Source organism: Myxocyprinus asiaticus, chromosome 19, assembly GCF_019703515.2.
Source record: "Myxocyprinus asiaticus isolate MX2 ecotype Aquarium Trade chromosome 19, UBuf_Myxa_2, whole genome shotgun sequence".
Lineage (NCBI taxonomy): Eukaryota > Metazoa > Chordata > Actinopteri > Cypriniformes > Catostomidae > Myxocyprinus > Myxocyprinus asiaticus.
This window is the reverse complement of record NC_059362.1, coordinates 46686483-46713282: the sequence shown is the minus strand read 5'-3', so window position 1 is coordinate 46713282 and position 26800 is coordinate 46686483. Positions and strand designations below refer to the sequence as shown.

The window sequence follows — 26800 nt, the reverse complement described above, 5'->3', positions numbered from 1 at the left end:
TAGTTATAGAGTTAATAGTCTTTGAAGGGATAATTCACCCGAAAATGAAAATTCTCTTCCAAAATGGCATGCTGTTATTTTTCCCATGTAAATGTACGGTTTGATTTAACATGACACTGGCAATGCCAAGGTCATGAGTTCAACTCTCAGAAAAATTATGAAATGTTTACCTTAAATGCACTGGAAGTCACATTTGATCAAAGTATCTATCAAATGAAATGTAGCCTGAATGCATGTACTGTACATAAGAACAGTGCTTAATAACAATCACCCCACACACTATATCACTGGCCACTTTACTGTACACATACAAGCTTGATTTAAAAACAGTTTTGTAGATAATTTCAGACTAAGTTGTGCAATCTATTCCTGTTCTCATAAAGTGGAAATTGTAAGTTGAAAATATAAGGTTGCAATGTAAAATGGTCAAAAATGAAGAATTTCAATACAGAGAAAAAAGCAAAGCAAAGCAAAGTTTTCCAAGTAAACATTACTGTGAGAAGTTGGGAGCTTCCGGTCTTGAAAAATGCCCCAGTATTTATTTGCATGGGATAAACAATATTTTGAGTTTTCAATCAACTTCAGCCTTAGCAGGAGAATGGCAAAGATGCTTGCATCATCATTTTTGAAAGCAACTTTTGAAGTTATGTTTGGTCTCTTGTTTCTTTGGTTAGGTGGCCTGAGGTGGGCAAACATAGATGAAGTGCAATGTTCAGTTCAACACTTTAATGCACAATACTTCTAGATGTGTATTCAACAAAAATGGAAGTTAATTGAAGTAAACATGTAAAATGGAATTATACTTACCATGTATGTCAAACTCATATCCCAGAAGCGCTGATGGAGAAGTGAGATTGTTAGAGCCCTCTACATCAACGTTTAATTTAGGATCATCTTCAAAAACCTCTGTTTATACCGCTGTACTTGAATTGTACCAACGAGAGAAAGTCTTTGATTTGTGTTTAACCCTACGTTCCAAGAAAGTAGATTCCTCATCTCCTTACATCAAAATCATGGTAACTTGGATGAGACAAGTACATATCTACAGCAGCCATGAGGGAGCTCGGGGAATGAGATCAATTTTAGCCAGAGCTGCATGGTTTATTTTTATGTTTAAAACATTAGACACCTTAGGGATATATATCTGTACTTTAGAATCTAGATTGTAGTTTATATTGGCATTGTTTGCAGAGGCTCCTTGAGAGGTAAGTAAACATATGTACAGATAGTGTTCCTCTGAGACATTCTGGAACTCTGGAGAGGTTCTGAAACTGTAGACAGGGCTGCTGACTCTGACCTTACCATAGAGCTTTCCAAAGGATGGCACTACAAGAGCTTTGGTGACTGCAGGCAATTTGATTTCAGGAATCTGAAGAGGAATGTCAAGCATGTGCAACTCAGCAGAGGCACTGTACTCCTGATGTCGGTTCAACATCACTGTGGTTGTAGCCTTAAAAAGTGTTCCTATTTATAAGCAAATGAAAAAAAAAATGTAATTGTTTTGAATGCAGATGTTTTTTTTCTTTCTTCCGGTATGTTGTAAGTAAAGCATAATGCTTGGTCATTGGAAAATAAACCCTGACAGGATGACCTGGACCCTGAGGCAGGGGTTTTTATTTTGCGATAATGACCTTTTGAAGGTTTTTTTTTTCTATGGACTAGTATTAAGAAACAATGTAGTTTTAATGTGAATGTCTCTATTTTAAGTTCTTTCTCATCGAGCTCTTTGTGTCTCTTATCGGTTCCTTGTTTTCCAAAAGATGTTTTCATTGGACGGGAGACTCCTGAGATTCTAGCTATTTATCCCAGATTCTAGTTTTATACTCCCGTAAAATTAATACTCAAGTCCTCTGAGCAGGCCACGTTTTTATTACGGTCTGCAACTGTTTGAGTCGCAAGATGGCACCAATTAGCTATTCTAACTTGCCTTGGTATAAAGAGAGAGAGAGAAAGAGAGCGAGAGAGCATGGAGACATGAAAATAGCACCAGTATGTTGTCAGAGACAACAGTGAAATATACAATATAGTGGTCATTATACAAAAATATTTGACCACTCTATGCCACAGTTGATACAATTAAATTATTCCAGAGAGCTGAATAATAACATATAAATAAGCATTATTGTATAGACCTGTCGCCTACCTTCAACCTCTACTCTAACTGTGACTTTATCTCCCTCATCCTCAAAATATAGTTGATGGTGGTAGTATACTCTGTGACCTCTCCAGTGGGGTGCAGCTCAATAGAAAATCTAAACACAGATCCAGTGTTTGGGCAAAATATTTTTCATGGATCAAGACTCAGGATAATATTCTTTAGATAATAGTGTATGAATAATTTTCCCTTACTTGCTGTCACCAGTGAGAGGGAAATAGGGGGCATTATCATTGGACATAGCATTAGAATACTGCAGGGCAGAACAGTACTTCAGTCCAGGAAAAAAACAATTGCATTCCTCTTCGTCAGTATGCTCCCCCATGGCAGGAATGATCTTTGTCTTAGTACCAACAGCAGAAACCAAAGAACTGCTGTATATGAGGGAACAATAACATCATTTACAATACTGTGCAAAGGTTTTAGGCACTTGTGAAATGTTGCATAGTGTGGATGCCTTTGAAAATAGTGCCATAAATGGTTTTCATTTGTCAATTAACATCATACAAAGTCCATTAAACATAAAAAAAGCTAAATCAATGTTTGGTGTGACCAACTTTGCCTTCAAAACAGCACCAATTATCCTAGGAACACCTGGACACAGTTTTTCTTTATGTTGGCCAATAGGATGTTCCAAGCTTCTTGGAGAATTTGCCACAGTTCATCTATCTATTTATGCTATCTAAATTACTTCTGTCTCTTTATGTAATCCCAGACTGACTCGATGTTCGGTGGGGGGCTCTCTGGGGGCTACGCCATCTGTTGCAGGGCTCCCTGTTCTTCTATTCTACTTGCAAAAGTCTAAAATGTATATTTCCTATTGTCACACTAAAGCCGAAGACATAAAAAAAAAAAAAAATCATCTTAAGACAAAGGTTTTTGTGAAATGTGCATAAAACTTTTGCACAGTACTGAATGTAAGAAAAAAGTAATTTTTACTTGTATTTTTTGTTTAAGGTACAGTACAGAAGATTTCTCATTAATTATTTCATTAGAATGACCATTATTGAGCCAGTACAAAGAAAATCCATGTTCAAATACAGTTTTCTTTCCCCAAGCCACTACGGTCATCTTACAATAATGTTTTTACATTTAGAGCTGTCAGGTTTGATTTGGCAGGACATTTTTGTAAACAAGTCTGTAAACAAAGAAGGTACGGCGGCAGATATGCAACTTACTTGCTAAGATGACATAATTTTGGGATATACATTTTGTAGGACTTTCTTCTTACTACCAGCAACTCCTGGTGTAAATATTCAGATCTGCTCTGATATGGTGATCACAAACAACCATGAGTCTACCTCAAACCATAAGATTCATCCGCGAAGAAGAGCAGTGCCGAAGCACAACTGACGTGAAAAACAAAACAATGTTCCTCCACAAGTAATCTGCAATTTTATGTTTCAACCACAGATGTCGATAGGGAGCCCAGAATTCCGTAGTAAGCCCTGTCCTTCGGTTCAGAGCTCAGATACTTGCTCGAATTGTCAGATCCTGCCAGAAAGCGAAGACGGCAGGAGTAAGCAGCTTATTTCTACGGCAGGACGGGACCTAAACTGGTGGTGATAGGGTGGTGGGGGACGAAAACAACGAGGCATTACGAGCGATGAAAGCAGCTGTGCGAGCTTATAAAGCAGAGGCTGGATTGTGATTGGATGAGATGTCTAATGAATGAAAGCCCACAAGTCTTCCTGCTAAAACTACCGCTTACACTTCCATTTCATTCTTCTGTATTGGCATTATAATGCATTTCAAGATAAAATATCTTATGTCACACTGATGAGCTTAGTTGGGCCTTGAGGAGCAGGAATGGTGAGCTTGACCTGGTTTTTGCACATAGAGACCTTTGCTCTGAGGCCACTCTCATGATAGATGTTAGTGTGCATCTCCAGGCCAGAGTGAACATAGTCAGGGAAGTGAGCTCCAACCTCGGTCACAAACTCAATGCCAGCAGATGGCATGAAAGCAAATTCACTCTGTAGTGTAGTCACAATATTAGTGTCATATAATAAATACTGACAAATCATTGAACAAAACTCTTGCAGAAGTGTGTTGGACTCACCATGTCTGGATTAAAGCTCAGCCCTCCTTTGGTTCCAGACAGCGCAACTCTCAATGGAAAACCAGAAAGAACTCATTATCCATGAAGATGTAGTGAAGGAAATGTTTGTTGTCTGCACTGGAGAATAGGCTCCTGATGAACTGTTTCAAAATATCATTCAGATGATTTAGTCCATTTATGTTAGATGACTGAGTTCCTAGATGAGATTTGTGATGCTGTACTTAGACCAGTATGGATCATCTTCAGGAGATTGTCAATCATCTTGCCAGCAGAATAAACCATGTCTTCCATATCCTTTGTTTTAAGATAGCCAAGTTCAGCACATAAAAGCCTGAGGTACACCATAGCTTCAGGGGCATCCTGGGTCTTCAAGTCTCTAAAGGGTTTGTTGACATTATGACTGATTTCTCTGACAATACTTTGAGTTACCTACAGTACACAGGGGGTTGCAACATACTATTTCACCAAAATGTGGACAATGTTATAAAGAAATAGTTCCCATTTTACTGTACTCAATACCTGTCTCTTCTTCCTGTCATTTCTCAAGATTGGAAGCACGTTTTTCAAAAGCCCATTGAGCTGCTGGGGCATCTTGTCTGCAGCATAGAAAATGGTCTTCATCACGGTATCTGGGAAGAATCCATTATCACCAAAGAGGGCCTCAACAAGGGGCTCAAACCCTTTACCCTCCATACCAATCTGGAAGCAAGCAAGAAATATTATTTTAGCATGTAAAGATAATACATTCATATCCATTTATCAAGTAAATTATGGACTTTTGTGGACTCTGTACCTCAACAAAGTCCATATCAAACCAAAAAGCATTTAAGGCCATTTCCAGCATGACCTCCCTGGGCAGTTCATTTGGAGACTCAGTGATCGTGTTTCCCTCAAGAGATCCAAATCTATAGTGGCGAGAGAATTATGTGGGATCCATGACAGTTCCAACATTGTTGTCAACAAAGGCCTTTGCAACCTTCCGCTTAAATCTAAAACAAATGTGAAAAATCAAGATTAATTCAGCTAATATCATTATAGTTAAAAAGTGGTTTATAATTTATTTATTGGGAAAATTAGATAAGTTAACTTTATAACTAGTTATAGCAGGTCAAATTTATGCATACTCCAGGGTCTCTGGTGTTGTGAAGCTCAAGATGTTGGTGATATGTGAAATGACAAAGCTCTTGGCCTGAAGATTTTCCTCAGCATGGAGAGCAGTTGCCAACTGAGTAAGTTCAGCAGACTCAGGGTTCTTCATCAAGTTGAGGTAGGCAGCAACACGTTTCTGTATGGGTGCAGCTCTGTCCAGAACAACATGCAAGAGCACCTTTCTGCCCTGTAAGATACACAAATAAAGTTTAGACCTACATCAAGCGATCTTTGAGGTGTGTACACTTTCCACAGCTACAATAGTTTACCTCCTCAGGTATAAGAATCTGTCTGAAAACATGAATGGCAGCCTGCTGGACTTCAGGGGATGCAGCCTGTTGGTTTATGCACTCAATGACAGCAGACTTCAAAGAAGGGCTTGCAGCTCTCATTGCAGCTCCCATGTTTCCAGTGACCTGTAACATGCAATTTAGGGTAACGGGACAATTCAGGACAACCTACAACTGTCTATTCTATTATTGTAGACTCTGGAGATGAATGGATGCAAACATACCCTCAGGGACAGAAAGATCGCCTGTGCAATCACCCATCTGCTCAAGGGCATAATCAGCCACTGCCTGGATCTCACGGGAGAGTCCTTCAGCCTCATAGAGTCTTGTGTAAAGTGTTTTAACAGCAGATAAATGTCACACTTCAGCATTAATCTAAAGTTTTAAATTAATATATTCTGTTACTTTAGAATATACTTCAGAATTCAGTTACTTTCCCTCACCTTTGCACAGCATTGCTGACAGCATAGTATATGGGCTTGCTTGGCTTGTACTTTGCCATCTCCAACATTTCCTTTACAAGGATGCGAGAGGGATGGGGAACCATTCCCATGGCATATACAGCAGCGTCAATTTCCACTGAGGACATGTCAAAGGTCCTGAAAATCTGCATAATAACACTGTTGCACTCTGGAGTACCACACTGTAGCAAGACCTGTTAAGTCAAAGAGCGAGAGATCTCCAGGGCTTCTGCAAAAACAGCAGTCAGGGTCTCAGTGTTCATCTTGCGGATCATGGACACAAGCTTGTGGGCCAAGTGAGCTCCCTTATGTACATTGGTGGTCTTGGAAAGGTGAGCAAGTTCCCTCAGAACATCAAGAGCGACATCTTTATCCTGAATTGGGCTCATGTCAACACTGCTATCTACATGCAAGAGTTTCATGTTGGCCATATCTGAAGAAGTAATAGCAGGACATACAATCGTTAAAGACCTTCTGTCCATTGACTTTCTGTTTGATATTGCAAGCAAGTTATGAAGAAGCAGAAGAGTTTCTCTCACTGTGGTAAAAGACTCTGTCGTTGCACTCAGTAACTCCCAAAAGGTTCAGTTTCTGTTTGCCAATATTGGTCACACCAGACTCTTTCCTGGTCATTGCCAAAGTCATAGAGAATAATACAGACATAAGTCAGAAGTGCTACACCAAAAAGAGACTTCCAGCAACTTTTACAAAAGTTTTTTTTTACAAGTTATTTACAAACTTGTGAGAGAAGGGCACAAGAGCATGTTTCTCAGTGCAAGTGCCAGAGGTCATATGGTGCTTCTCATTGTCAAACTTGTAGTTGCAGGTCTGGGTGCTCCTGATCAGATGAGTCAGAGGATAGTGCTTCAGAAGAGAGAAAGACCAATGTTGGAAATGTCACTTCACCAGTCTACACTTTGGTTTATGCTAAACTTTAATATATCAGAGCTCACCATGCCAGTAATGAGGGCCAGGGGACTGGTATGGTCTTTCACCGGTCTGAACTTGTCACATCTGGACAGGTCTAGGTTGAGGGTGATGTCAGTGGCAATGTCCTCTCTGGGGTTCACAATGTAGTCAGCCTTGCACAGACCATAGATGGTGAGCTGGATTGCAAACAGTCTAAGTGTTAAAACAGTAACCCCATAACCCTTACTTTTATACTTTAAACCTATTGTGCTACAGATGTAAATATTGCCTCAAATCATGTAGCTTGTTTAGGAGAGGTGTGCTATTACTTTTCTAAGCTATCAGACTTAGATTATGCCTGGTGGACAATAAAACAGAATAAAATGTCCAATAGACCCAAGCCATATCTAGGGACCTGGCAGTGGGCTTTCTTGATTTGGGTCAGTTAGGCACCATACAGAACACCCTAGCATTGTGGGTGGATTTTTGCACACCAAAGCACCACTCAAATTTTCTTCAGAAGATCTACAAAGCAAGAAATATCTTTTCTTTTAAAAAAACAATGTTTAGTTCATAAGCTAACCATGTCTTTGTTCTTCTTCTCCTCCTCAAGCAGAGGGATAGCAAGGGCAGAGATGATTCCTCTCTTGATGTTGAGGATGTTAGGTAACTCATCTCGCTCAGGGAAGAGCTTGATCTCATTGTCTCCCTCAATGGTAAACTTCAGAGAATGCCTGAAAAAAGAGATGACTGTTGAGCACACACTACAACTAATAACATTAAACAACATTCTTAAATGACCACATTGAGAGATGTGATCTTAATCACTTATACACTGATGAGCCAAAACATTATGACCACCTGCCTAATATGCTGTTGGTCCTCCATGTGCCGCCAAAACAGTGCCGACCCACTGAGGCATGGACATTACAAGACCCCTGAAGGTGTCCTGTGGTGTCTGGCACCAAGATATTATCAGCAGATCCTTCAAGTCTTGTAAGTTGTGAGGTGAATCCACCGTGGATCGGACTTGTTGGTCAAGCACATCCCTCAGATGCTCAACTGGATTGAAATCTGGGGAATTTGGAGGCCAGGGCAACACCTTGAACTCTTCATCATGTTCCTCAAACCATTCTTGAACAATGTGTGCAGTGTGGCAGGGCGCATTATCCTGCTGAAAGAGACCACTGCCATCAGGGAATACCATTGCCATGAAAGGGTGTGCCTGGTCTGCAATGATGTTTAGGTAGGTGGCACGTGTCAAATTGATGTCCACATGAATGGCCAGACCCAGGTTTTTCCCAGCAGAACATTGCCCAGAACACCACACTCCCTCCACCGCCTTGTTGTCTTCCTATAGTGCATCCTGGTGCCATCACTTCGCCAGGTAAACAGTGCACATGTACACGGCTATCCACGTGACGTAAAAGAAAACAGGACTCACTGGACCAGGCAACCTTCTTCCACTGCTCCAAGATCCAGTTCAGACGCTTGCGTGCCCACTGTAGGCACTTTCAACGGTGGACAGGGGTCATCATGGGCACTCTGACCGGTCTGCGGCTACACAGCAGGGTTCGATGCACTGTGTGTTGTAACACATTCCTCCCGTAACCATCACTAAAATTTTCTGTGACATATGCAACAGAAGACCTTCTGTCATTTCGGACCAGATGGGATAGCCTTCAATGCCCTCGCGCATTGATAAGCCTTGGGTGCCCAACACCCTGTTGCCAGTTTGTCCCTCCTTGGACCACTGTCGGTAGGTACTCACCACTGCTGACTGGGAGCATCCCACAAGCCTTGCCATTTCAGAGATGCTCTGACTCAGTCGTCTGGTCATAACAATTTGGCCCTTGTCAAAGTCGCTCAGGTCTTTACTCCTGCCCATTTCTCCTGCATTCAACACATTGACTACGAGAACTGATTGTTCGCTTACCAACTAATCTACCCAGACCTTGACATGTGGCCTTGATAGGAGATGATCAACGTTATTCACTTCACCTGTGAGTGGTCAAAGTTTTGGCTCATCGGTGTAGGTGACCAGGTAGAATACACTTGCCTCTTCATTTCAGTTTTGAAGTTCTCAGCACCAACTGCTGGCCCACACACAGGGTTTCAATTGGCTTCAACATCAGTCACTTTGCTTAGTGTGCAGTCGGTGGTGTGCATAATGTATCTGCATGTACCAGGAACTTCTATATCAACCAAATAGAATATTTACAGTTTTTTTTTTTTTTTTTTTTGGACTGCATTGCTGCCAGAACCAGTAAAAAAACATAGTATCTTTAGAGTTTTGATGAAGGCAAACACATACCTTGCATCTGAACTTTGGGCCATTGACTGCCCCATTAAAAGCATTCAAGGACTCTGCTTCATAGAGGTATTCATACTTGTGGAAGAGCTTGTATCATTTGACCACTAGGGGCAGTAGCGCAACACATTTAATACACTAACTATAGGCATGTCGCAGTTAATTTGTCACTGAAATAGCTTATTTGTAATACTACTTTAATCCATACTGACATTTAATTTTGAATTTAGATCATTATAACCAAATATCTGTATGCTGAATGTGCAATAAAATTATTTTCAAGACATACTTAAGCATGGTGCTTCTCCATTTTCAGCCTCTGCAATACAAAACAAATGCAGATAAAAGATGTTAGCACTTTGTTAAAACTCTGCCGTTGCACTGCACATGCATCTATATCTACATCTACAGTCATGACTGATTTATGACACATCAATTTATTGCATGCCTCATGCTGCATTGAATAGGATCCAGTTTCCAAATCATTTATGATTCTCATAATTGTAGCCTTTTCAGGAACCTGTAGCCACATTTCGACATCCAAGAGAAACCTTTAAGTGGACAGGTGGTCAGAAATTTGAAAGAAAGTTTTGCTAGTTAGAATAAGCAGTTGTTGAGGTACTTACTGGACAAAGCAAAGATGTTCAAAAGCATAAAAAGACTTTTTGTCCCCCATGATGGGTGATGTAACACTCTCTTCTTTTGCTGACAAACCTAAGCTCATGTGGGCAGTGAAGGTTTATTAAAATTTCAGCCCCCACTCCAAAGTTCATAAAACTGGCAGCTGAGAGAAGACGAAGCAAACATATTTAATAAAATTGGACCCAAGTTCTAATTATAAATTTAAACTGCACATTTGTTTATTTATTATTTATATTTTGTTCAGACAAAAATGTCACCCAACCTAATGTTAGCCTAACATGTCCCAGTTGGTTTGTGTCATTCCAGTCTACATCATACTATCATGTATCATGGGATACAGTGTGTGGGTCGAGATGTGATAAGGTGCTCAAGATTCAGGACAGAATTAGTTGTGACTAATGGTGGACTTCGGAGGGTCTGGAGAGAGGGGCATTCTGTAGGGCAGTGTTTCTCAAGCTTTTGCCATAAGTACCCTCACAGCACCATCAGTAAGGCTCAAGTACCCCCCTTCAGAAAACCAAAGATGTGTACCAAAGGCTAAATATCTATATACATTATTTATAAATATAATTTATGACGTTCATTCATCATCAAAAAACAAACAGGCCAAATGAGCCGTGAAATGCGCAATTATTATGTAGGGCAGGGGAACTTCTAACTTTGTACATTGGGAAATATACATTTTACAAATTTTATTTTATTAGTTTTTTGGTATACAGTGGGTCTGTTCCAAAACTTTGCCGCATCCAAATGAAGCTTCATAAGAGACCCATTTGGAACGCTCTACCTTTTGTTTTGGTTAAGTGAATATTACAGAGAGTCGAGTGGCATGAGTTATTTATTATATGTTTCTTTTTGTTATTTTTGTAAAACAACTGACTGTAGGGTATCAGGAGATTTGCATGTACATGTATTTGTTTTGCTTGTTTTCCTGTCGAAAGGTCAATAATCAAAAAGAAAACAGAATAGTAGGAAAAGTTCAATACAGTATATTTCATTAAATACAGTGGGGTCCAAAACTTTTAATCCATTTATGAAAATGCTTCTGTTTTGCATTTTTCTAATTCGAAATATTCCCTAACAAATTATATTATCAGCATAACAATTTTAGTGAAAATTTTAATTGAAAAATTAACAAATTTCTTAATATTTGTTATGTTCATCTTTAGCTTTAATGACGGCATGCACTGGAGCTAGCATGGACACCACATATTTTCCCAAAACCGATGATCTATGTTGTCCCAGCATGATTTGAAAATGTCCCAAAGAGCATCTTGTGTACAAAAGAATTAATATGGTCAGTGTAACACAAAACTGTCAAAAAGGAAGAATTTTAATAAGGAACTGTTAAAAAGAAAACAGAATGTAGAGTTTAAACTGCTTTGCAGATAGTCTTTATTTTGTTATTATAATAATTATTTTTGGCAGTTCATGTGAGGTACAGAAAAATGGTTCACGAAAAATGTTTCACAACTTATAGGCTAAAATAGAATGGAATCATGATTTCCAGCTTTCCATCACAAACTTTGGCAAATATGTCTGCCTCTGAAGGAATATGGTCAGTAAATTTGCTGGTGAGTTCAGTAACAATGTTACGTACAAAATCTGAAAACTCAATTAGAATCTTTTGTTGCACAGCAAGAAATGTCTCAACTCGTTCCACAATGCTCTTAATTGCTCTTAGAACATTTGTATAATAAGCATTGAGAGAGAGAGCAACCCTATCAAGGATGTCAGAATGAATATTGTCAATAAATTCTTGTGACTTTTCAACAAACTGCTGGATTGTCTGTCCGAGCTTTTCAAGTTTTATATCAAAGCTTTCAAGGTGCTTTACCAAGTCCACAGTCCAGGTCAGGAGATTTCTCAGGCTACTCTTCACATCATCTACGATCCTGGCACCAGTTATGACTTCACCAGAGGGCAAGGTAATCTGAACTGAGCTAATGCTCTCACCAATATGAGTGAGGTATGCTTCCAGGTTGTTGGTGATTACGGGAATATGCTGCTCCAGAACTGAAGCAACGTTGCTGGTGATCTTCTTGCAGATCTCAGGCAAAGTAGCCTCCTCTATACCAGGCAGTCTTAATTTGGTCTCCCTTACATACTTTATGGCAGCATCAAGTAACATCTGGACTGTCTTCTGGGACTGAACAACAACATTTCTGAAGAGAACAGACAATTGGCTTAGCTCTGGGGCATGGTTGGAGGCAGTGGTGTAGGCTTCAGTGATGGCATTGACAAAAGCGTTCTTTAGACAGTCTAAAGCACTAAGGATGCCGTATTTCTCTGCAAAACCTGTTATTGTGGAGAAAATGATTGGCAGTCTCTCATGAAGACCCAGAATCATATCATTGGGAGTTTGCAGGTTGTATGTAACCTGGAGATGAAATTTCTCATTGCTCTTTGTAGCAGCTTTGATGACTAGGATATCTGCATCATTTTCTGGAGCGGACTGCAAAATGAAAAAATGACTTGTAAGTACACAGATACATTTAACTTGTGTAAACTATATTTAACAACAAGACACTCTTGGATTGGAGAGGATACTCACAGCATAGCGGCTGTGGAGTCTTGCTTGCAGCTGGGATGGAATTCTACCTTGCAACTGAAATCCAAGAAAACCAGTGGAAGGAGTTGATACAGACACGCTAATGCCATCTCTACGGGCTGAATATCTAAAGTTGACATCAGTGAAGGATGGGCTTGTGACGTCCACATTCACAGTTTGGCTGAAGTGAAAGAAACAGCTGTTACACTTGATGTTTATGGTATTTCATACAGTTGTCAAAAATGTGCCGAGAATGAACACTTAATTGATCCTAAAGGAATATTCTGGGTTAAAGGTTCACTTAGTAATTTTTTACCTCATTTAAAAAGTTTTACTTCTTAAGAAGTGAATAATAATTTTGAAACATATGTATAAAATCATGACCAGTCATGTGAGATGAAGAGCTCAGTCACATCAGTAACCTTATAAAAGCTCTTTTATCCCACATGGGGCAGGGGCACCTCATGGGGGCAGCCATGTTAGCATCACATGACCAGCTGAATACTACTCGCTTAATCTAAATTACTACCCTGTTATTGGATACTTTCATTTTTGGATTAAAATAAACCTGTTTTACTGTAGTAACTTTCTACGATGGCATTTGTAACTGAAAACTACTGTACTTGAATGATGCAGCATCCAGGCCACTAGGTGTCAGTGTAAACCAATGTAAGCCACTTCGACATACTTCAAAAATTAACTGAGTGCACCTTTAAATACAATTTCTGCTTTACCTACAACATCCATGGTATGCTGTCAGTAACTACAGATTATCACAGCAATTTTGACTGGTCAATGAGTCTTGTCCACAAACATGTTTACAGATAGAGCTTACATTGTATTTAACCTGGAACACTCCTTGGATAAATAGAAATCCAATAATTGTAATAATCTTGTAGTTTTAAAAACTTACCTCAGAGCTCTGGTGAAAACATTCTGAACATCTATGTTTACTTCAGCATGTTTAAGAACTGCTTTAGCAGTTATTTTGGGCCCATCATGTTCCAGGACAGCACTTAGGGAGCCTGTGGTGAGCGGTCATAAATAAAACCAGGTGAAGGTCAAGTTCAATAGTTCTAAACAATATTTTTTGGAGATTGTCATCATGTTGATTGAAGTAAACAGTGGACATGGGGATTATACATACTGTGTAAGTCATACTCCAGAAGTACAACTGGAGATGTTGCAGAGGCCTTAAAATCAATCTTGAAATCAGGAGCATTGCCATCAAATTCTGTTGCTACATTTGTTGTGTACACAGGGGAGATCATTTTTGCAGTGTATGCAACCTTCTGTTTGAGAGCAGTCACTTCCACAACTACCTTATCATAGATGCTGACTTCTCCAAGGGAACTTGGCTGAGACAAGTCAATTTCTACATCAGCCTCGAAGGAGCTCAAAGGAGCTAGATCAATTTTAGCTTGAGCAGTATGCTTCCCTTTTGAGTTAAGATCTGCAATATTGACTTCGTTGTTAAAAGCAAGATTTAGCACAGCATACACACGGCTAAAAGCTGCCTCCAAGGCCAGGCTCTCATTAATATCAAACTCCAGCTTGAGAACTCCATGATTAACACTGCCATTACCAATGGCTTTCAGAGTGAATCGCAGACCATCTGCATTTGTATACATGATGGCCTCATTGTCCAGAGCTCCCTTAACAATGAAACTATCCAGAAGTGTGTTATCAGTGGTTCCTTTTGTGGCAGACTCAATGGATATGGAGAAAAGCATCGCCTCAACCTTCAAGGTGTGCTCTGTATCTCCACTACCAATAGCCTTGATGACAGGAAGGTCAAAGGTGTGCTTGATCTTCAAGTTTGAAACTGCCTTTGGATGGGCTTTGTTGTCAGCAGAAAGGTGGTGGGTAGCTTCAACAGTGAGGATTGGCAGATTAATCTTAGACGTGGTGTCAGCAGACAATACAGTCTCATAGTTATCTATGTCCAAAGTAAGAGTACTCTCATGAGTACCCTCAATGTGGGCATTCTGCAGAGACAGAGAAGTGGCCAGTTTCAGTCCACTTTTTGTGGTTAGTCTGGTAGTTCCATCAAGCTTGGCCTTCAATCCCTCAAAAACAGAGGCAGTTGTAGCACCAACACGAATCACAACATTTTCTTCCCCATAAATACCAGCGTTAGCATTTAGGTTGAGAATAGAGGACTTAAAAGATACCTCAGAGATAAAATTTCCCATTGAAGGAATAATGATACAGCCCAGATCAAAAATAGGAGCAAACCTGCTCTTCTGGTAGACAAGTTTGGCATCTAGATCAATGACCTGGTCAGTGTTGATCAAGAAGTGCTTGAGGCCAGTATGATCATACAAGCTGATATCTCTTATTGCTGGAATCTTTAGGTCAATGACTGGCACAAACATTTTTGGAATAGTGATTGGAACTTTCAGGAACTCAAGGTTGGCCTCACCATTGACAACAGCATAAATGCCTGTCTCAGCTTTGTTATTGACTAATGTAAAGTTATGACTATATTTGTATTGGTTGAAACGGGCAAGTGCCACTGTACTGATATGTTGTATATCAGTGTTGAGGGTAACAGCATAGTCATTCTGGAGGTCAATTTTGGCTGACAGAGATTCATAGAGGGTGATCTTGGTATTACCCTTGTTCTGAAAGTCAATAACTACCTCACTAGGATGAGCCATGATGTTAACAACATTAGAGAGAGAACCACTGACAGCTCCAACAAGCTCTGCGTCATGGGTTGCTTTGACTTCTACTTTCATGTCACCCAAGTGAGCCTTTCCAGATGCAACCACCAAACTGTTCTTGATGAATGGAGACTCATTTTCAACACGAGCACTGAATTCAAGGTGGCTTAGAACAACAGCGTCAGCATTCACTGTCATCTTCATCTTCAGAACAGCACTATCAGTGTGACCAGTGAGAGTCAGCCTGGCAGTGCTAAGGTCCATGTTGAATTGCAGGTCACTCTTATGGGTGCCTTCATCAGAGAAGTCAGGTAGAGCAAATTTGCCAGTGCCTTCATTTGCAACTGTGATGGTGATGGTTGTAGCTCCCTTGCGGGCTACAGCCTTTTGAGTCAGGGTGGCTTCACTAGTCAGTGAGAGCAAAGGGATGCTCAGCTGGTGGTTGTAAGATGTTTCAATAGCAAAAGACATTCCATCCTTCATGCTAAAGTGAGCAATGTTCACCAAGTCTACTTTGAAGGGAGATGTGGTGGCCTTAAGATGGGTCTTTGCAGATGCTTGAGAGTCAAATCCATGCAGAGTCAATGATGCCTGGTGGTCCAAATCCAGAGAAATGTGTGTTAACTTAAGGGTCTCAGAAACAATCACATGGCTCATCTCAGGAATGGAGATCTGTGTTGTACACTCCAGATTGTAATTCAGAATGTCATGGTTTGCAGAGGTTCCTTGAGCGCTAATAGAAGCCATGAACAGAGGGTGTCCTTCTGAGGCTTTCTGGAACTCTGCAGAAGTTCTGACACTGTAGATAGGGCTGCTGACTTGGACCTCACCATAGAGCTTTCCAAAAGATGGCACTACAAGAGCTGTGGGGATTGCAGGAAATTTTATTTCAGGGATCAGAAGAGGAATGTCAAGCATGTGCTCAGCACTGAATTTAGGGATGGCAGGAAGAGAGATCGCTGGAAGAATGATCTCTGGTAATGTGATGGCTGAAAACTCTGGCAAGTAGTTCATAGTGAGTTCGCTGAAGAACCCATCAACATCGAACATCTGAATGTCAAAGATGGTGATAAAGTTGATAAGCTTCAAAAGCCTTTGATTGATATCTTCATACCTGATGGTGGTTGCAGGCACAGTGTAGAATTCCAGAATGGTGAACTCTGGAAGGTCAATCTGTGTTGGGAGATCAGTCTCCTTAAGCTTATCCAAGCTTATTTTCATGGTGGGAATGACCAAATCAGTGAGTGGGAAAGTAAAGGAGGGAATTTCAAACTCATCTGACTTCAGTGCAGAAACAACACCATTAATGATTTGCTTCAGTTCTCTCACAATTGCCTGATCACCTAAGACATTTTGGACCACCTCTTCAATGGCATTAAATGAATCTGTAACAACTGTCAAGACCTTGATGTAGATATGACTAAATTGCTGCAAGACCTGATAAATTCCTCCTGTTAGATCCATGCCATCTACTCCTTGCTTAAGCTTCTCTGCAAGTGCCTTAATATCATTCAGGGCGACCATGTTGATGAGGTCCTTCGTGGTTTTGAATGCATCTGCAACCTTAACTGCTCTCAGATCCTCCAAGAAAGCACTGAGAGAAGACAAGGCATAGTTTACTAATTCACTGGTTGCTTTAAGTTTCTGTGAGATCTCAAGTGACTCAATCAATGAATTCAGTTTGATGTTGCACATTTGGATTTTTTGGTTAGCCTCATCCACAAATGCATTATAGTCAAAGGACCTTACACTCTTAATAGCAAAGTCGAGTTGTTCATTCAGGTGCTCAATAACTTGTTTAACATCCTTTGTCTTCAGATAAATAATGGCATCATCCAAGGACTGGCTGATTGAAATCTGAATGTATTTGAAATTGTGGGCCAAAACCTGAACTGATTCATCTATCTTGTATTGCTTGATGAGCTCCACAACTTTCTCAAGAACTCCTGTTATCTTTTTATCAACTTCATATTTCACAATGACTGCTCTCACATTTCTGTGGAAAGAATTAAAATGGCCAATGATGTCCAGTTCAGTGAACAGCTGTTTTATAGCATCAACCACCTTGTTAATATCCTCTGTGGGAATCTGAGCTATCAGGTGCGTTTTGTAACCTTGGATGTTAATTGAGCTGACAAAATTTTTCACATCCTCAACAAATTTGGCCTTATCAAAGTTTGCAACTTCCTGTTTCAGTTTGGCCGTAACCTGGTTTAGTTTTGCTTTGAATGCATATTGTTGCTCAAGATCGTGCAGAAAGGCAAAACTACTGTCCTGCAGTTGTGTCATATCAATTTTCCTGATTACATCTTCGATGGCTTCAATGATAGTAGATATCAAAGCACTAATATCATATTCTTCGTTAAATGCATTTAACTCCTTTCTTAGCCTATCAACAATGGCATCAGAAAGGATTCCCTTGACAACCATTTCCTTACCAATTTCCACTACTTCATTTAAACGGTTGGCCATATCAGTGATTAGTTTTTCAATAGCAGCCCTCAGATTAATTAGAGAGGCTTCTAGATTGTGCAGGTTTATGGTATAATCATGGGATAGAGCTACCAAATCACGTATGAACTGGACTGCTCTTTCGCTAATATTTAGCTCATTAACAAAGTCACTAACATGCTTAGGTAAATTCTGAATTTTGGAAGCAATCTCCTCTCTATTGATGTAATTCCTCAGGGCCTCGCCCATGCTCACAAGTGTTATTCTGATGTTGTCAATAATGACAGGCAAATTCTCTATGAAAGGCAGGTTGATTACATGGCTATCACTGCTTTTGTCATACTTTAGGAAGCCAGAGACTGAAAAGTCCTGATTATCAGAATTAGCAGTGTTGAAGAGACTGGTCAGCACCATTCCAGACACTTCTAATCCAAGCCTTTCTGGAGTATTGTAAGCACTGATTTCTTGATTGATGGCATGGTTGTTCACTTTAGACTTAACAGTCACTGTAGCCATTTGTTCAGAGGGGGTTAGCAGAGTGTCAGCCTTGTTATCAAGGTTTGTTTCAATGGTGACACCATTGTCTAGGTTATGTGTGGTTGAGACCCTGCATTCATGAGAGTGAGCAATGGCAAGTGGCTCTGCTTTCAGGAGGAGTTTTGAATAAATCTGAGCACTCTGTTTTCCATAGAGGTTTATGTCACCATCAGCATTAGCAATGGCATCGAAATTGAATTTGAAAGGAACAGCTGTACTACGAATGGTGGTGTCAAAGCGGAAAATCTTGGAGTTGAAACGAGCATCATTATTAAATCTGACAGCAAGTCCTGCAATCTCCACTTCAGTGTTGTGGCTCATGTGGGTTCCTATAATTGATCCACTGGTACTGCACTTAGCTGTTGCAATCAGATCTGCATAGCTGATCTCATAGGTCTGCCTAAGATCCACATCATTAGTAGCAAGCTTCACACTTCCAGTCAGGTCAGCTTTGTAGGGCTCTGCCTTGAGCTCTGCTTCATTGATCAAAGTGGCATGCAAAGATTTTAAATTGTTGATGAATTTCAAAATGACAGTGTACGATTCCACTTGAAGCGAAATTTCATGTGAGTAGGATGTTCCTTCTACAACAGTGGTTTTGGCCTTGGAATTGAATTCTACAGATGACACTGAAGCAGAGAGGGAGTTGGCATTTTCAATTGCAATTCCAGAAAATCCACCCTTGGTGTCAAAGTTTAGGGAAACCTTAGATGCATCAAGGGCACCACTGAAGGTGTTTTCAAAACTCAAGGGGCTCTGCAGTGAGGTTGTGCCACTTGTGGCAAGGCCATCCTTGTTGAGGGTCAGCCTGGCTTTGTGGGCAGCTGTGTGTCCAACCAGCTTGGCAGATGCATCACTTTGAATAGCTAGACCATTGACATCCAATGTTCCTGTGATCAGTGAGTGGATATGGTCTTCTGGACGGTCAGCAGAGGTCTCAATCTTAATGCTGACTGCTCCAAGTCCCGCTCTTGCCTCAGCTGTGTTTTGGATCTTTAGGCCAAAACTCAATGTTTTTGTATCTGATTTAAGAGCAAGCTGGGATTCCTTGAAAGTCATCTCAGCAATGTTTGTTAGGAGGTCTTCAAATGCAGCAGTGTTGGACAGAATGGAAAGTTCCCCATTGGCAAAGTTGGCAACAATTGTGTTCTGAGCTCGAAGAGGTGTTGAATCTATTTTCAGTGAAGAATCAACCTTTACCTCTGGTCTAAATGGGAAGAGTGAGACTGTCTGTACGAGAGCTCCAGAACCATGTACTTGACCTGCCTTAAAGGATCCCTCCAGGTTTGCATCTCCAGAGATCTCTTCAGAATTTGCTCCAACTTGTCCAGTGTGTTCCAGAGAAATCTGCACTCCAACAGAGCTAGTTACTTCAAACTTGCTGTTGGATATCACACTAACTTTGTCCGCAATTTTCACTTCTTCTACAACACTGATGCTAGCATCAAAAAGCTTGTGGTTGACTGCTGTCTTTACATTAGCCTTGAGAGAATCACCAGGTGTGACCTCAGCCAGTGCAGATCCTGTGGAAAAGAAAGAAACATACCTGATCATGTGCATACAGCGCTTGTATTTTTTTTTTATTTTTTAGAATAACTGTTATTTTTTGTACCTTCAAACTTCACGGAGAGTAGCTCAACAGAACTTGTTCCAGTGACTTCAACTTTAGCAGAATAGCTTGGGTGTGCAACAGCATCTCTGCCAGCAGACACAGCTGCTTCTAGGTTGTAGAAGTTGCTGCTTAGTTTGCCGGACACCTCTGCCATTCCAAGAGTAGGTACAAACAGTGACATACTCTCAGGAATGAAGATCTCAGGAAGAGGAATGCCAATGGATGCAACATCCAGGCCAAGCTGAGGAACATTCAAGCTTGGTGTACTGAGGGCACTGGGAAAGTTAAGATCTCTAGTGGACTTCCCACCCAGGGGCAAAGGCAGAGAGATGGTATAGTAATGCTGGCCAAAGTGATATTTAGCAGCAGCCTCTCTGTGTAAAAATAAATAAATAAATAAAAATGTAACTGTGAAAACATTTGGAAAAAAAAAGCTGGCAAATATTGATCGCAGTCAAAACAGTGATTTATATCACATATTGAACTTACACATTGAGGAACAGTCTCTCAGGAAGACTGACCACAGGCAGGGCAGGAACTCTCAAATTCTTCACATATGGGATATCAGCTGTATACAGCTTCAGGTAGGCATTTGAGGTCTGGAGATGATAAAAGATTGTTCATTTAAACATTTAATACTCTGTTCTTTTTGAGCTGTACTTCAATATTTTCAAACACTAATTGGGAAAAAAAATAATTTTATAGGAATGTATTTGTATACCTCAACTGACTTTGAAAGAATGTCATGGATATTCATCTCAGTTTGGTCAATCTGGTGTTCAAGAAGGCCATTGATCATGGTTTTGAAATCATCAGTGTTGGGAATGATGTTCTGGATCTCAGAACTGACATCAGACTTAACTTCAGCCTCAATCTTCTCACCATCTAAGATAAAATGGAGATTTGATATCATTTTTTAAAAAGCAATATTACAGAAATATTTAACTTGAATATTTCTAGCCAAGTACCATATTTCAGGATGAGCTTTTGAACAGATGAAATCTCTGGGAGTTTTAGGTCACTTTCAAGTTCTAGTGTCAACCCCTTAGCACACTTCAAGTTTGTAGTTACTTTTGAATCAACCTGAAGAGAGGGGATAAGCAACACTATCTCCAGCATAGCATCCTTCATGGCCTCAATTCTAGAAGAGACAGACAATTTTAATTCTACACGAGTGCAAATCCTCTTATCAAAAATGAAGAAACTTGGATTAAGGTAACAGTGTGCTTACTTTGCAAAAGAAACCACAGATACCAGGGGGATGTTTTTGTTGACGAGGTCAATCTGAATGGAATGTGTGCCTTTGCCTTTATTGTTAAGCTGCATCAAGGGGTCAACATCACCAATTCTGAGTCTTGCCTCAAGTTCATAGTCAGGAATTTGCAGATCAGCAGAGACAGTGTACTTCTGTCTGTTGAACTTAACTGTGGCTGTGGTCTCAAAAGATGTTCCTGTTAATAAGATAATTAATTTATTTGTTTTAACATTTACATTTTCCAAGTACATTTTAACAGAGAAATACACATTATTTTGTAAACCTGTCTCCTACCTTCAGCCTTAACACCCACTGTCACTTTGTCTATCTTATCCTCATAGGAATAGTTGATGGTGGTAGTATACTCAGTGACTTCTGCAGTGGGGTGCAGCTCAATAGCAAATCTTAACAGAGATCAATAATGGATTAAAGGTTTGTTGAAAATATTGTCTAGGGAACAAGGAAAATATTCTTTAGATAACAACATATTAATGATTTTCCCCTTACAAATAGGGTGCAGCATCACTGTAGATTGCATCAGAATATTGCAGGCTAGTACAGGACTTCAGTCCAGGGAGAAGAGGAATGCATTTTTCTGCATCAATAAGCTTCCCCTTGGCAGGAATTGTTATATATTTGGCACCAACAACAGAAACCAGAGAATTGCTGTATAGGGGAAACATTAACATAATTTAGCTTTAAAAAATGACTGATTTTTATGTTAAGGGCTTTTCTGTATTGTCTGGACTGTATAGTACATTTCAGAGCAAGGAAAAATATCTTACGCCACACTGAAGAGCTTAATTGGGCTTTGAGGAGCAGGAATGGTGAGCTTGGCATTGTTGTTGCTCATAGAGACCTTTGCTTTGAGGCCACTCTCATGATAGATGTTAGTGTGCATCTCCAGGCCAGAGTGAACATAGTCAGGGAAGTGAGCTCCAACCTCGGTCACAAACTCAATGCCAGCAGATGGCATGAAAGTGAATTCACTCTGTAGTGTAGACACAATATTAGTGTTGTATCATAAATATTGACAAATCATTTAACAAAACTCTCGCAGAAGTATGTTGGACTAACCGTGTCTGGATTAAAGCTCAGCCCTCCTTTGATTCCAGGAGTGAATGTTCCAGACAGAGCAACTCTCAGTGGAAAACCAGGACCAGTGGGCAGAAAGAACTCATTATCCATGAAGATGTAGTGAAGGAAAAGCTCGTTGTCTGGACTAGAGAGCAGGCTCTTGATGAACTGTTTCAAAATATAATTTGAATGTTTTAGTCCATTTAATGTTAGATGATTGAGACACTTTATGAGATCTGTGAAGCTGTACTTACATCAGTGGGGATCATCTTCAGGAGATTGTCAATCATCTTGCCAGCAGAATGAGCCATGTCTTCCATATCCTTTGTTTTAAGATAGCCAAGTTCAGCACCTAAAAGCCTGAGGTACACCATAGCTTCAGGGGCATCCTGGGCCTTCAAGTCTCTAATAAGTTTGTTGACATTATGACTGATTTCTCTGATGATGTTCTGAGAAACCTACAGTACACAGAGGATTGTGAAATTTTATCCAAATATTCTGAGTCATTGATAATCACACATTTTACTGCACCAAATACCTGTCTTTTTTTCCTTTCATTCCCCAATATTGGCAGTACGTTCTTCAAGACCTCACTGACTTGGGAGGGCATCTTGTCCACAGCATAAAAAATGGTCTTCATCACGGTATCTGGGAAGAATCCACTTGGGCCAAAGAGGGCTTCAATAGTGGGTTCAAGTCCCTTACCTTCCATGCCAATCTGAAAACAGGAAAAACAGAGAACATTAGCCATTGGGCACAAGACAACATATTCATTAAACTTTTACAAGTCTTATGTACCTCAACCATATCAACATCAAATCCAAAAGCATTCAATGTCATGTCCAGCATGACCTCCTTGGGCAGTTCTTTGGCAGACTCAAAGATCATATTTCCTTCTAGTGATCCAATTTTGTAGTTGCGAGAGAACTTTGTGGGATCCATGACAGTTCCAATTTCGTTGCCTTGAAAGGCCTCCAGAATCTTCTGCCTCAATCTAAAAATTCAAAGAAGTCAATTATTATTGTAGGCTGTGATTGGTTTCTTGTTAAAATGACCTACAAACTAGTTCTGTACGCTCTATTTTATACATACTCCAGGGTCTCTGGTGATGTGGAGCTCAAGACGTTAGTGATGTATGATATGAAAAAGCTCTTGGCCTGAAGATTTTCCTCAGCATGGAGAGCAGTTGTCAACTGAGCAAGTTCAGCAGACTCAGGGTTCTTCATCAAGATGAGATAGGCAGCAACACGTTTCTGTATGGGTGCAGCTCTGTCCAGAATAACATGCAGAAGCACCTTTCTGCCCTGTAAGACACAGAAAAAAACTTTAGATTGACATCAAGCCAACCATAAGTTATGTGGACTTTTTACACCAACAATAGTTTACCTCCTCAGGTACAGAAGTCTGTCTGAAGACCTGGATGGCAGCCTGCTGGACTTCAGGGGATGCAGCCGGCTGGTTAATGCACTCAATAACAGCAGACTTTAAAACAGGGCTTGCAGCTCCCATTGCAGCTCCCATGTTGCCAATAACCTTCAGTAAAGAAGGTTTAGAGTAACAGCACAATTTAGGGAAATCTTCAACTGCCTATGGTTTTATTGTAGACTTCAGAGATGAATTGATGTGGATATACCCTCAGAGAGAGATAGATGTGCTCCTGGTCGCCTGTACAATCACCCATCTGCTCAAGGGCATAATCAACCACTGCTTGGATCTCCTGGGTGACTCCTTCAGCTTCATAGAGTCTTTTCACATAGAAGAAATGGGTGTCATTTGGATTGAAATGGTACCAAGTAATATTAGTGGAATTTTGTTTAAAATCTTCTTAATCTGAAGATCAAAATGGAATATATTCTGCCCCTAGAGGTTACATTGAATCCCCACACCTTCTCACAGCATTGCTGACAGCATAGTAGATGGGCTTGCTTGGCTTGAACTTGGCCATCTCCAACATTTCCTTTACAAGGATGCGAGATGGTTGGGGCATCATTCCCATGGCATATACAGCAGCGTCAATCTCTACTGAGGACTTGTCAAAAGTCCTGAAAATCTGCATAATAGCACTGTTGCATTCTGGGGTACCACACTGTAGCAAGACCTGGTAAGTCAGAGAGCGAGAGATCTCCAGGGCTTCAGGAACAGCAGCAATCAGGGTCTCAGCATTCATCTTGCGGATCACGGACACAAGCTTGTGGGCCAAGTGAGCTCTCTTATGTCCATCGGTGGTCTTGGAAAGGTGAGCAAATTCCCTCAGAACATCAAGAGCGACATGTTTATCCTGAATTGGGCTCATGTCCACACTGCTATCTACATGCAAGGGTTTCATGTTGGCCACATCTGAAGGGGTAATAGCAGTGCATACAATCATTAGAGACCTTCTGTTTGTTTTGCTTTCTGTTTGATATTGGAAGCGAGTTATGAAGACACTCTTACTGTGGTCAAAGACTCTGTTGTTGTACTCCATAACTCCCAAAAGATTCAGGGTCTGTTTGCCAATATTGGTCACTCCAGACTCTTTCCTTGTCATTATCAAAGTCATAGAGAAAAATACAGACATAAGTTAGTAACGATACACCAAAAGGAGACTTCCAGCTACTTTAATAAAACAAAGTAATTTACTAACTTGTAAGAGAAGGGCACAAGAACATGTTTCTCAGTGCAAGTGCCAGAGGTCATATGGTGCTTCTCATTGTCAAACTTGTAGTTGCAGGTCTGGGTGCTCCTGATCAGATGAGCCAGAGGATAGTGCTGTAGAAGAGAGAAAAACCAATGTTGGAAATGTCACTCTATCAGTCTACACTTTGGTTTTATGCTGAACTTTAATATCTCAGAGCTCACCATGCCAGTAATGAGGGCCAGGGGACTGGTGTGGTCTTTCACCGGTCTGAACTTTTCACATCTGGACAGGTCTCGGTTGAGGGTGATGTCAGTAGCAATGTCCTCTCTGGTGTTTACAATGTAGTCAGTCTTGCACAGACCATAGATGGTGGGCTGGATTGGAAATAGTGTCAAATAAGTGGACTTCAAGTATCTGTAATTAATTATACTTCAACAAACAACAAACAATACAATTATCATTCATCAGTTCATAAACCGACCATGTCTTTGTTCTTCTCCTCCTCAAGCACAGGGACAGCAAGGGCAGAGATGATTCCTCTTTTGATGTTGAGGATGTTAATTAACTCATCTTGTTCAGGGAAGAGCTTGATCTCATTGTCTCCATCAACGGTGAACTTCAGCAGATGCCTGAACAAAAAGAGACAGGTCTGTTGATGTCTGTTGGGCACATACTACAACAAATGATATGACATTGTAATAGATTTATGAATGCACGGCAGACATAGGGTTTTGAAACTGGTCTACATTTACATTTATGCTTTTATTTAAAGCAATTTACGGAACATTCAGAGTATGTTTATCAGCATTGGGAATTGAATCAGTGATTTTGGCATTTCTAGCACAACTTATTACTTATAGGTGACCAGGTAGAAGACACCTACTTCTCCATTGCAACTTTGAAGTTCTCAGTGCCATCAGCTGGCCCAAACACCGGGTTTCCATTGTCATCAACATCAATCACTTCGCTCAGTGTGCAGTCGGTGGTGTGCACAATGTAGCTGCATGTACCGGGAACCTCGATCTCAACCTAATAGAATATTGTCAAGATTTTGGTTTACTTGCCTGCAATGCTGTAGTGGTAGAAAAAACAGTAACAGATGAAATGAGGAGAAAACATACCTTGCAACTGGCCTTGGGACCATTGACTGCCCCATTCCAAGCATTCAAGGACTCAGTTTCATAGAAATATTCATACTTGTGGAAGCTCTTGTACCTTTTGGCCACTAGGAGCAGCAAAGCAAGTTATATAATGTGCATATACTGTATATATACATTTGTCTTCAAAATTACTGAGATTTAATGTTGCATTTAGATAGTTCAAAGTGTTGATGTATGTGTAGATTACTATGAAGGTTCTATAATATAATTTCAAGACACGTACTCAAGCATGGTGCTCCTTCATCTTGGGCCTCTGTAATGAAAAACAAATGCAAGCCCAGATGTTATCACATTTCGTTAAAACCATAGGCACTTGCATGGCAGTCTATAAATCCATAGTCAAGGCTAAAACTTTGCAAACATCCAAAAGTATGTCCTGGCTGAAATGTAAAATATGAACCTGAATGCACCCTAGAAAATCCTATAAAATTCTATCAAGACTCTTACATGAAAGAGAAAAGGTCGACATAATTTTTTGGGAAATTTTTGCATGTTAAAATGAGCGGTTGTATAAGTACTTACTTGACAAGGCGACAGTGCTCAAAAGCAGCAAAACCCAGAGCTTATTGTCCCACATGATGGGTTCAATGAAGCTCTCTCCTCAGGAGTACTCAGCTGAGACTGCGGACGGACTTTCAGATCTGGACTTTTATAGCTAACCCAGACTCAAGGGGTCATGGTGAAGGTAAAATTTCAGCCCCATTTCAAAGTTCACACCACTATCATAGGCAACAGATTTCATAAAATGAGACCATGATGTTCCAAAGGGGCTGATAGCATAAACAGACTTTCTTTGTTATCTCATGAAGATTAGGGCAAAAAGGTAATTTTGGTAATGAGAGCAGAGATTTGTATAGCGAAGGTCAGCGCAAAATGTTAATTTAGTGGGACC

General features: G+C 40.3%; 1 protein-coding gene and 1 pseudogene across 1 annotated transcript; both read right to left on the bottom strand.

Moving 5' to 3' along the window:
* Nucleotides 1-2152: 2152 nt before the first annotated feature.
* On the bottom strand, nucleotides 2153-9225 carry LOC127409993 (apolipoprotein B-100-like; annotated as a pseudogene).
* Nucleotides 9226-11453: 2228 nt separating this feature from the next.
* LOC127409992 (apolipoprotein B-100-like) lies at nucleotides 11454-26485 on the bottom strand. Its single transcript, XM_051644965.1, has 28 exons — nucleotides 26431-26485; nucleotides 26132-26161; nucleotides 25870-25973; nucleotides 25632-25777; nucleotides 25230-25377; nucleotides 24970-25122; nucleotides 24755-24879; nucleotides 24565-24650; nucleotides 24018-24468; nucleotides 23765-23876; nucleotides 23518-23664; nucleotides 23224-23435; nucleotides 22930-23125; nucleotides 22670-22849; nucleotides 22386-22589; nucleotides 22132-22299; nucleotides 21840-22045; nucleotides 21562-21720; nucleotides 21349-21458; nucleotides 21031-21250; nucleotides 20768-20940; nucleotides 20521-20684; nucleotides 20289-20398; nucleotides 19800-20173; nucleotides 13678-19710; nucleotides 13444-13555; nucleotides 12534-12711; nucleotides 11454-12434 (listed from the first exon to the last, which is right to left on the bottom strand). Exons 1-28 carry the CDS (start codon nucleotides 26483-26485, stop codon nucleotides 11454-11456), a joined length of 11337 nt encoding a protein of 3778 aa, XP_051500925.1.
* Between the last annotated feature and the right edge of the window lie 315 nt (nucleotides 26486-26800).

Coding starts and splice junctions, on each gene's coding strand:
- LOC127409992 (XM_051644965.1), bottom strand. CDS start 26,485: ATGTGGGACAATAAGCTCTGGGTTTTGCTGCTTTTGAGCACTGTCGCC. Junction 25,778..25,869: donor GTCCCAAGGCCAGTTGCAAG/GTATGTTTTCTC, acceptor ATATTCTATTAG/GTTGAGATCGAGGTTCCCGG. Junction 24,651..24,754: donor CTTGTGCCCTTCTCTTACAA/GTTAGTAAATTA, acceptor GATAATGACAAG/GAAAGAGTCTGGAGTGACCA.